Raw genomic sequence first — 12,378 nt, forward strand, 5'->3', positions numbered from 1 at the left:
TAGCATATTAGGCCACACCCTGCCACCACAGCTTATTAGCATATTAGGCCGCAGTCCCGTGTTGCCAAAAGCGTAGTCATCCAGCCACACCCGCCTTTTGCTTCTTATTCTGTTTACCTTGTTTGTTGTCCAAACCCAGGGCCTTTTTTTATAGCAGGGACTCCTTTGCATGTTAGGCCACACACGCCTACTGTAGCCAATCCTGATGAGTTGGGTGTGGCCTATTATGCTAATGAGTTCCTGCTGGGCGTGGCCAACTCAGGAGCCAGCCGGAACTCCGTTCCAGTGCGTACCTGCCCAAAAATAGCCCTGGCTGCGGAAGACTCAGAAAAGAATAGACCAAAGGAAGCTCCGTCTTCCTCCCCAGTACCCAGCCAGGCTTCCCTGCCACCAGCCGAAGGAGCAAGAAGATGCAGGTGTGCCTGGCAACAATCCAGCAGGGCATGCTGGGGGGACCCTCTCTGCTGGCTCCTTCCAGTGCCCCAGCCTTGGCATGCTCAGAGAATCCTGCCTGTGCCACTTGAGGCAAATATGAATCAGTGTGCAAGAAGAAACAGTGATCAACCCAGACCACTGAGTGAAATAAACGCATTGCAAGATGATACAAAAAACAACAACAAAGAGTTGTGGGAAGTTTTAGACGGCTCTGCTGTTAAAGGAACAAATACCTCCCAAAAGTTAGGACAAACAGATTCCCTCCTTAACTATAAAGAATTCACTCCAAGACAAAGTTCCTTGGTAACATAATGGCACTTTCGCAACTTGGGACACAGCTCTCCATCAAAACGAGGCATGCATGTACTACAGGATGTATATGAGAGCCCAACCTGAGGAGGAGAAATGCTGCCAGGCACACAAGGAAACTGAGGCACAGGCAACAATAAGCCCTAATCAATGCTCCCTCTAAGCTGTGGAGCCTTGTGAGCAAAAATTCTACTTTGTGAGCTACTGGCATTAAAGTTGTGAGCGAGCGATTTGGCTGCTGCATACATTAGTTTGCTCTGGAGTCTGGAGCCATCCTTCCGAAGGAACCTGCGTTTTCCTCAATAGCTCAGACATGCAGCTTTGGGACATTGTTAGATCCAGCCTACAGGTGGACATCCAAGGGTTCGCCCGTGGCACAAACTGCTTTAGCCCAGTTCAGATGACCATGTTGCGTGACCGTTCCTGGAAAAAAGTGACCCTGCTCTGTTCAGTGCACCACGGTCCCTGGTTCGGTCACATCCATTAAACTAGTGCAATATGCTTTATTGGGAATTGCCTTTGAAGAGCAAGAAAACAGGATGGATTCAGAAACCACAATGGGTCCAGAATGCAGCTGCAAGGCGGGTTAACTGAGAACAGGCAGGCACATATTCTACCCATCCCGAGAGAATGTCACTGACTACCAATTTATTTCTGGGCTGAATGGACTTAAGACAGTGGCTCCGAAGGGCAGCTGACTCCCATTCGAATCTGCCCAATAAGTAAGGTCTCCTTCAAAAGTCCTGTTTGGCATTCTCCCACCTTTGGAAGGGAGGTGGTTGGCGGCCACCGAGAAGGTGCATTCTCTTACAAGGCCAAATATTCAACACCTGGCAACGACTCTCTTTGTAACAGGATCTTGGAATGACGCAGCTCAGATTTTCAGTGTTTTCCTGCTGGGGATCTTGTAGACTTTGACGCTGATTTTAGTGAGCAGTGATTTCCTACTGTTTAGTGAACATTTTTGCTACCGTATTTATATTGATCTTTTTAAAGCTGTAAACTGCCTCCCATGGAAAAACAGGAGAGATGAATCTATAGATTACACAAAATAAAAGCATATGCAGACAAGCGTCCTCAGGGCAAATATGAAACAATTGCTCCCCTCCCCCTAGCTAGGTGCATGAACCAGGACCCACCCTCCCCCATTCCAGTGTCAGTTTAGCTACACTTGCAAAGTGGTCACAGACAAGTCTGCGTGCCTGTCTCTCACTCTCAGGCAAATTTTTGATAGGAAGCAGAAGATGGTACTTTGCAGCAATGGGGAACTTGGTAGAGGATACTGTACCAGGAAAACTAGCGCAGCTGGAAGATATGTGATTAGGCTAGTAGTAAAAGTGGTGCCAAAAGACATCTAAAGCCCTGAATTGCTTTCCATGAAGCCTGTCCTATTTCTGGCCAAATTCATATGTCCCACAGGAAGTGGTGACGGCTTCAAAAGGGAATTAGATAGGCATATGGAGCAGAGGTCCATCAGTGGCTCTTAGCCACAAGGTATAGATAGGGGCTCTGGGGCAAGTGATGCTCTGTCTTCTTGGTGCTTGGGGGGGGCCAACAGTGGGAGGGCTTCTAGTGTCCTGGCCCCACTGGTGGACCTCCTGATGGCACCTGGTATTTTTGGCCACTGTGTGACAGAGTGTTGGACTAGATGGGCCTTTGGCCTGATCCAACATTGGCATCTCTTATGTTCTTATGTTCACAGGCCACTACAGGGTGCATCAGAGCAGACATGCTCTCCTGCCTAAAGACTACCAAGGCTGTATGTAACTGGCCCCACTGGTGGACTTTCTGGTGGCACCTGGGTTTTGGCCACTGTGTGGCCCAGAGTGTTGGACTGGGTGGGCCACTGGCCTGATCCAACATGGTTCTCTTATGTTCTTATGAAAGGGAGCTCTAGCTACCCTGCTGAGGCCAGCAAGCTCTCTAGGAGTGCAGGAAGTCAAATAGTGCTTCCTTCCACAAACTGAAGCTCAGCAGAAGTTAAGACAAGCTGAAGAATCGTAAAATTAGAATGAGCTGCTGTTTTAGAAATAAAATGCTGGAAATAGTTTTTTCCCCTTAGCTGAAGTTCTGGAGCTTTGAACGCTAAAATACATTTTTGTTGTTTAAACTGTCTTGAAGGCCTGCAATGGCCCAAAGGGCAAGCCAAATACAAAACAGAATTTAAAAATAACTTGAAGGACAAGTTTGTGACCATTTTTCACACCCAACAGATACATCTTGCCTTTTGAACACTGCTGAGCGTCTCTGAAGAACTGCCACCACTGAAATAGTCTGCTCCGGCAAAATTATAAAAATGACTGATGCTGTGACGGGCAATGACAGTGACTCTACTGCACCTTATCTGCATTTCCTATCATGCAATAGCAATTCCGCCTCCATTTCCATGCAATTACCCCCCCACACACACACACACGGATGCACATGCATGCAGCTTAACAGAATGGCTGAAAAAATCCATTGATAGTGAACAGCATGGCAAAGGGTGATGCTTTTAAGTAACTGCAAAGCCCGCACGAGAAAAGAATGGAAACTGTCCAGAGGACTGCTTCAATGCCAACTGTCCTAGCAATGAAGGTACCATAATCATCACTGCTCAGAACTGACAGCTGTTATTCTTAAATGCATTTTTGAAAGAGGAACAAATATAGCTGTAACATGTCTGCCATTTTTCCTCTAAGACATCTGACCTACGCTGGCCGCCAAGGCTGTCCTTAGCTGCAGAGTCAAGCAGACTTTGTCTCCATATGATCAGACCTGACATTCAGCCCCAAATGTAATTAAAATGTTAGCCTGCTTCATATCATTAGCACAGTTGTCCCTGAGCATATTTACCCACCCTCCTTTCCATTTAAAATAAATAAGTTAAAAATAGACATTCAAAGACTAGGAAATTGTTAGAAGATCTCCTTCGGTATGAATCCATATATATATAATACACGTATTACAGCAAGAACATATTTGCCATGCCAACAACAGCTTTAGGAAAGAGATATTAACCGTTGGGTGGCAGGGCTCTTTTGGTAGCTGCATAGAAAGGGGAAAGAGAGGCATATCTACCTGCCCATGCCAGTGCTCACTCACAGACGACCACAGCTAGAAGACAGTAAAGGCACTGCCAGCTCGTCCCTTGGATGCAAGAGGCTGGCAGTGTTCACGCTGTGGACTGCATAAGACGAATATCACAGATTTTACAGACAAAACATGGATGCAACTTAGAAAGATCTGTTACGGCGGCTTGCAAGCGACTTGCAAGTAATTTCTACACTACTTCCCTTGGAAGTTTAATAAGTATTCTACTGCATCAGCCAATGTGGGGAGAGTTTTTGCAATACCTCAAAGCTACCAATTTTCTTGATATCCTATCCAAGATTCAGTATGAACACCTGCACAAAATGAAACAGCACTCAATATATGCCTGGTCTAAAGAGGGGACTGTTAAGCTGCCTGCCTACTGCCAAAACTCTGGCTGGAAACTAATCTCGCCAGCAGGTCACATTGAGCAAGGTTTAAGGAGGTGGCAGAGCCACATAAAATCCTCCTGGCTAAGTGGCTTGCTAACAAGACACCCGGGGTGGATCTGAGCTTATTAAGAAAACTGGTGCCCTTAAGTTGTCTTAAGAAGGGGGTATATTCCCCACCTCCCAAAGGTCTGCTAAACCCCTGGAACAAACTTTCATGGGACTAAAAGGATTGGAGTGGGAGGGAGGAAGCAGTGAAATTTGCCACACCCTGCACAGGTGGAGGGGAGGGTGGGATTTGAGGAGGGAAGAGGGACCTCATCAGGGTACAGGGCCACCCTCCAAAGCAGCCGTTTTCTCCAGGGGAACTGACCTCTGTAGTCTGTAGATCAGTTATAATTCCTGGAGATCGCCAGACCCCACCTGGAGGTTGCCAACTCCGCCATGATGACTTTAAGTTGCTAACTTTCTCTCTCTCTAACCTGTTTCGTGAGCTGTATCAAGGAGCAGAAACAGCACATGTGGCACCTTAACCTCTTTCGAGGACCAGTACAATAAAATCTAATAAATTAAAAAATGCCTGGCTATGTGTTCTGATTCCAGGCTCGGAGTTAGTAGTGGGGGGGGGGAACCTTAATGGAAAATATCAAGAGTCACTCAGAAAAGTTTATCTTTTTCCTGCTAACACGCTTTCAGTGTTAAGCCTTGGGCAAGAAACATACAATACAAACCATGGTTTCCTTCCCTCTAAGCAGGGACAGAGCGGCATTTTCACTGCCTTTCACAGAAAAGATTGCCTACCATGCACTTCAAAGCAAACCCTTTTTCTCTCCAACGCAGGTACATTGGCCACAAGAACCCTGGATGCTTACAGGGTGCATTTCACACTGAAACACACCCCAATTATCCCATTATACACTCCTTGGGCATATCACAGAACACTTTTCTGCTCACAGACCTGCTGTCATTACACAGAGAATTCCTATTTACGTAGACATTCATGAGACCAGATTTGTTAACCAGAGACTAAAGAGGGCTAGCCAGAGTGGAGTTCTGCCCGCTGAAATGTGCCAAACCCACTTTCCAGTGGCTCTCACATCACGTAATACGGTTGTATCGTTACTTTTGAGCTTCACAAGAAATGAGAGGTCTGTATGCTGGACAGGAAAGGTATTGCTACTTGCAGCACCAAAGCCCTGGCCCCCACCCAAAATTTCAGAGATAAAAAAGGGCTTTAATTTCAAAACCAAAGTGAGGATGGAAATGCCCCCCCATGAGATAAATGCTCTCTCATCAACATGCTTACACTTACCTCCAATTCTTTAATTTTCTCTTCTGCAATTTTTTGTTTTTCTAAAAGCTGGTTGTGAATTACCCCTTTGGACTGAAGAATAAACCTACAAAGTATAAGAGAAGAAGGTTAAAAAATAAAAGATGCCCATTTATTAAGCAACCAAGCATTAGTTTCTGTAAAGACGCAAACAAAATCTGGACAAAGAGGATGCTGGATTCCGCACTGCTACGGGCCTTGTACATGGTCACCACAGGGGCATTAAACACACACATGTGGAGTTCCTGTCCCCTCATGCATTGTGGTCCTCCTGATCCAAAACAACCCAGGAACTCAGGAGAGCATCCATCAAGGGGTGCCCACAGTTAGGGCAGGGTTGATGGGTCAGTGATCTGCAAAGATAGCTTCTTTTGCTGACGATCTGGAAGTCTAAACTTTCGAGGGCTAGAACACACTTCATCAGTCACATGCAGCAGACTTTCATCAGATGTATACACACAGAGAGAAGGGGAAAATCAGTGTAAACAATGGATTTAAAAGGCTATGGGAAATCAAACATTTAGCATGTCACATTTGTATGCAAAATATGCAGAACAAACACAGTTATAATCGGTGGTAAACAGTCTGTTATGCAGTTTAACACCTGCGGAAGCTAAAAACTACATCAATTTTGTTCCAGCCTAATACTATGAATTTATTTATTGATTGATTTCATTGATTTTTATCCCGCCCATTCCGGCCTAGGCGGCCCCGGGCCGCTTCCAACAAGAGAAAACTTCATAATACATAAAACACATTCATCACAATTAATATCAGTTTAAATGAGCCATACGGCAATATAAACAATGTTAAAATCGACAGTATTAAAGTGCTAGAAATTCCAATATTCAGTCGTTCTGTTGGTCCGCTTCCATTCTGGGGGAGAGGGGGATGGACCAGGAAACAGTCTCGGGGACCTACTGCTCAGGCCTTCCACCATAACTATCAGTTGTTATTGGTGGTGATGGCAGCAGTGGTGGTGGCTTTAAAAGCCTGGCGGAAGAGCTCCATCTTGCAGGCCCTGCGGAACTGTAGAAGGTCCCACAGGGCCCTGATCTCCTCTGGGAGCTCATTCCACCAGAGTGGAGCTGCCACCGAAAAAGCCCTGGCCCTAGTTGTTGCCAATCTGGCCTCCTTTATACTTGGGAGGACCAGTTGGTTCTGGGTCCCTGAACGCAGTGCTCTCCGGGGCTTATATGGGGAAAGGTGGTCCCTCAGGTATGTCGGACCCTGGCCATAAAGGGCTTTAAAGGTCAAGACCAGTACCTTGAAGCGAATCCGGTATGCTATAGGCTGCCAGTGCAACGCTTTTAGCACAGGCTGGATGTGCTCCCGTATTGGGAGTCCCATCACCAGCCTGGCCGTGGCATTTTGCACCAGCTGCAGCTTCTGGATTTGCTATATTCTAATCCATAATTTCTTATAGAGTCTCCCTTTAAACGTCTTTTGTTGAAAAAAGGTATCCAGACTAAATTTTCTGCCGGATCCTGCTTCAGACCCCACCCCTGGCATGCGGGCACACACACACATACACATACTATGTTGTTCCTCAGGGTCCCCAGGAACAGCGTTTCATGGAGATGAGAGAGAGGAAGCAGGAAAGTTCTGTTCCACTGATGGAAAATTTAGTCTGAATTCTTTCATATCAGTCATAGTGCATTCTGACAGACTGAAATGCTCTCCCAAAAGTTACAAATAATTTTAAATGTTATACTGCAACAAGTAAAATGATCAGTGCGTAAAACAAACAGTGATATGCAACACAATCACACTTCAGTCTAAAAACATAACAAGAACCAGCTGAATAGACTACTATTCAGTTAATCAGATACTGTTAAAAAGCCAGGTCAAAAAATATATTAAGTTAGTTCAAAGCTGTTTGTCTAAATTCTGTTTGACGGAGCTGGTGTCAAGTGAATAGTTATCAGAGAAGACCTCTCTGACCCGAAACAACCCCAAGTGAATAGTTATCAGAGAAGACCTCTCTGACCCGAAACAACCCCAATGAGTGTAACAATCAAGTGAGTTTAAAGTGCCGTCCCTAAGCAGAGTTACACCCTTCTAAGGCTATTGACTTCAATAGACTTAGAAGGTGTAACTCTGCTTAGGATGCTCTGTATGTCACTATGGCTCCAATCATAGGCACAATTAGACCCGACATAGGCGCAAATGCCGGGCAGATTTAAAGGGCGCGATCAGACAACACCATCTGGGAAGCGCCCCGTAGCTGTCGGCAACCCATTCCGCTCCGCCACAGAAGCGGAGTTAAAAGACATCGGGGGAAATCCGGTAGTAAACGGGTTGCGACGGGCCACGGACGGACTTTCCCGTGTCTGATCGATCCAGCGCTCTCTCATGCCGTCGGGATGGTCTGATTGGGCCATCCCGACTCTGTGCAGTTGGTTCCCCCCCCCCTTTGCAGTATGCGCATCATCGCAAACTCCATAGGGAGCCCCCGGTGCGAAGGTGCGATTCATCAATTCCTCGTTTAAGCACATGGGAAACGGCACAAAAAAACCCTGACTCACCCGCAGTTGCGTCTGGTCGCATACTGACGGGCTGTGCCCACAGCTTCAAAGGGAGATGTGATCGTGCAACTGCAGGTCGAATGCCTCTGGAGGAAACAGCCTCGCTTCCCCCCATTTTATCTGGTACGTGTGACCGCACCCCTTAGAGTCCTAATCCCTTAGAGTCCTAAAGTTTCGGCTGTTCGAGCCCCACCGTGGCCGGGGTGAGCTCCCGGCCCATGTCCCAGCTCCCGTCCACCCAGCGGCTCGAAAGCCTGTTAAAGGGCAAGTAGACAAAATGGGTACCTGCTCTTAGAGCGGGGGGGGGCACCCGTCCTTCATGGTGGTGTACTGACGGAACGGTAGAGCGGCGGCGGTGAAGAACATGGTGGCGAGGTGAGCGAGCGAGCAGGGCTGGGCTGACGGAGCATGGAGGCGGGGCAACGCAGCAGGCCGGAGCCTATTGGACAGAGGCCGCAGCAGGAGCACGGGCTGACGCGCCCTTTGCCCAAGCCCGAGGAATCACAGCGCCTGAAGGAAGATCTGTGCCAGAAGACCTGCACCAGGAAGTCGCCGCCGGCAGATTGAAAATACCTCCCACAGAAAGACTAAGAACAACAAGACTTCGCCAGAGGGTGCCTGTTAGGTCAGTCACTCCCCCTTCATTGTATATGTAGCCCTTAGGTAGGATGTATTGTATAATGTAATGTAAACTGCTCAGAGCCCTTAGGGGGAGAGCGGTATACAAATGGAATGTAAATAAAAAAATAAAATAAACTTACATTGCGACTACCAGAAATAACTTCTGTTAGTACCACAAGGCAGAGACGAAGACCAGAAAATGGTGTGTTCTTCACTGTGGCACACCTGCATTTAGGGTTCCTCCTTTCCTCTTCCCCCGTGCCTTAATGGGCAAGCATCTTTATAGTATAGAGGTAAGCAGTGGTCAAAGGCACATAGAAGGGGCAGTAAAAAGGCAACACCTTACAAGCTCCTTGGGATAGAACACAACGTTGGTATTATACCTGAAATTATAGTAACTGTACTTACACCGGGGGGTGGGGGGAGGCTGATCTACAGTTCTAACATATTACATTACTTAAGCAAACAGAAATAGCCACGCAGCTTCCAAAAGGGGCTTTTTGCATTGCTAGACACTTAACTAGATGGTAGATTTATACCATTGTTTATACCTCAAGCCCTTAAAAAATAAGGCAGAACTGCTTTAAAATAACCTTTCGCTGTAGTGTGGCATTGGCAAAAGAAGGGGACCACTTGCTTTTAAACGGTACTAGGCCATCATAATATTTGCAGGGCAACGTTTTAAAAGATCTAAGAACAGCAATCACGAAAACTCATACTTTACATGCAATGGAAAATTATTTGAAAAATGTAAAAATAAACCTTCACAATTAAAAGATTTTATGCAGCCTTGGATTCCAGCATTTAAATAAATTTAATAAATCTTTACCACCATGCCCTTTTAAAAACATAAATTTTTGACAATGTTTCTTTTTAGCGGCCTGTTCTACAACAAGCACTTAAGGAAACACAACTGCCTAGAATCAAGCCTTGGATTCTTGTGTCAGGGGAGGTGGAGGCATAAATGCTCATCTCCCAACCACGGCTGAAGTAAGCAAGAATTGTCAGTTCCTGCACTCCCTGAGCCCAATTCCTTCCTGTCTTCTCATGCATGAATCCCATACACATTCTCGTGCTAATTTTAACCACATCTAAGCATTTATTAATTCTGATATGAACCATGACTAATGGTAAAATGCATCCCATCTTAACCAGTATGTGAAGCTAACTGAAAGATACTGGAGGGGAACTAGCTTAGCATGAAACACTGTTTTTGCCAATGTACGGTAATCACAGTTAAGGCCAACAAGGGGAAGGGGAAAGATTAATAGAAAGTGTGTGTGGGGGGGGGTCTCACTTGCTATTCTCTTTACCCCACAAATGCAGAAGGTTTAAATAGCTGGAGCTCTGACCAAAAAGTCTAGGAATGACGATGTGAAGTTATTATTGACACTGGCATCGCTTAAGTACAAAATTATGCAGTTCGCAAACAAGTTTTGCTGACTCACTTATTACAGGATGCAACCACACATGCGCACAACCCTCCAACTTCTTCCGGGGCTTGGAATGACAAATCTAACTTCTGTGCATTTTTAAAATTTAATCATTTCTAATTTAATTACAACCCACAAGCAGAAAAGAAAAAAATATAACAACGGTGGAAAGTTTACAGATAAGCATCTATGAAAGGTTTCCAGATATAAAAAAATATGTTCATGCACAACTGTCTATATGCCATATGTTCAAATTGGTAACGTTGTAAGGTACGATCTACGCTTAGCAGACCAGGCCTGGAGGCTTCTCCACAGCCACTAAGCAGAGAGGACACATCATTTCAAATGCTTCCCAACACATCCATTGAATGAGGAAGCACTGGCATGGCTTTCCCAGGCGTCCCAGTATCAATGGATATTCCAGTGAGCCTGGTCAAGAGCATCCACTGTTGCTGGGATGACTGGAAAAGGAGAGATTCCCTTTTTCCTAGCTGATTGGATAGGTCCAGGAAGCATTTAGACATCCATATCCCAGTCCATCTATGAGCAACGGAGGAATACTAAGGTCAGGATAGGATGGTATCAGGAAGCTTCCAAGAAGAGAAGAGATTGGATTTATACCCCGCCCTTCACTACCTGAAGGAGTATCAGAGCAGCTTACAATCTCCTTTCCATTCCCCTCCCCACGACAGGCACGCTGTGAGGTAGGTGGGGCTGAGAGAGCTCTTTCAAGAACTGCTCATGAGAGAACAACACTATGCTGGGGATTATTAGGGAACTGAAAACAAATCAGCCAGTGTCATAATGCCCCTGTATAAATCAATGGTGCAACCTCATTTGGAGTACTGTGTACAGTTCTGGTCACCGCACCTCAGAAAGGATATTATAGCACTGAAAAAAGTGCAGAAAAGGGCAACAAGAATGATAAAAGGGTTGGAACACTTTCCCTATGAAGAAAGGTTAAAGCGCTTGGGGCTCTTTAGCTTGGAGAAATGACGGCTGAGGGGTGACATGATTGAGGTTTACAAGATTATGCACGGGACAGAGCAGGTAGAGAAAGAAGTACTTTTCTCCTTTTCTCACAATACAAGAACTTGTGGGCACTCAAACTGCTGAGTAGTCGGGTTAGAACGGATAAAAGGAAGTACTTCTTCACCCAACTAATACATGGAATTCACTGCCACAGGTGGTGGTGGTGGGTGGCTACAAGCGTGGATGGCTTCAAGAGGGAACTGGATACACATATGGAGCAGAGGTCCATAATTAGCTATTAGCCACAAGGTATAGATAGGAACTATCAGTCTGTGGCAAGTGATGCACTGCCAAGCTGCCTCTTACCTGTACCAACTTCACACCCCCAAACTCTTTGGCGAGATTCAATGTATTACCTTCGGCCTTATTATCTGGCCGCTTTCAGGGTGTGCCCTTTTCTGACAGATGTTGCCCATACACAAATGATAATATCGAAACGATTTCCCATGTCTTGTTTCAGTGCCCCTTCTACCATGTGCTACAACTGAAATGTCTAAATTTTACTTTGGCTCAACTAGAAGAATATCCTGATTGCCTAAAGACCCTTATTCTTCTTGATAATCCAAACTTTGAGATAACGTAAACTGTTGCTAAATTTCTTTTTGGTGCCATTTCTATTCGCCCTTTATTTAATTGATGGGTATACTTACTTGGTAATTCCTTGTTTCTGTCTTTTGCAGATATTATTCTATGCTGTGGTTGTTGTTGTTTTTTTGTTGTATATGGGTTTGCAAGGGTTACATGCCAATAAAGGTAAGAACTGAAGTTATGCTCTGTATTCTTGGTGCTTTGAGGGGAGCAATTGTGGGAGGGCTTCTAGTGTCCTGGCCCCACTGGTGGACCTCCTGATGGCACCTGGTATTCTTGACCACTGTGTGACACAGAGTGTTGGACTGGATGGGCCACTGGCCTGATCCAACATTGGCTTCTCTTATGTTCTTATGTTAACAGCTCTGAAGGAACTTATGACTGACCCAAGGTCATAGCAGCAGCTGCATGTGGAGGAGTGGGAAATCAAACCTGGTTCTCCCAGATTAGAGTCCTAACCACTATACCAAACTGGCTCCTAACTACTACACCAAGCTATTCCATGCTCCTGGTATTCAAAATAATAGAAAGAGCAAGATGGGGCAACAGAGTTAACGGAAAGAAGAGAGGAAACATCATTTATGACTCCAAAGCCACAACCTGCTGGGAGGAACAGAAAACAGTATGATCCCTATGGAGGC

The 12,378-nt window shown here is 45.7% G+C and overlaps 1 protein-coding gene across 1 annotated transcript in view; it reads right to left on the bottom strand.

Moving 5' to 3' along the window:
- PFDN1 (prefoldin subunit 1) overlaps positions 1 to 12,378 on the bottom strand; it is a 62,100-nt gene that overhangs the window by 28,545 nt on the left and 21,177 nt on the right. The window contains exon 3 of the mRNA XM_015422323.1: positions 5,518 to 5,602. Within this exon, the coding sequence (XP_015277809.1) occupies positions 5,518 to 5,602 (85 nt within the window). The remainder of the gene's footprint in view (positions 1 to 5,517; positions 5,603 to 12,378) is intronic.

This window comes from Gekko japonicus, unplaced genomic scaffold (assembly GCF_001447785.1).
Source record: "Gekko japonicus isolate JY-2015 unplaced genomic scaffold, Gekko_japonicus_V1.1 scaffold738, whole genome shotgun sequence".
Lineage (NCBI taxonomy): Eukaryota > Metazoa > Chordata > Lepidosauria > Squamata > Gekkonidae > Gekko > Gekko japonicus.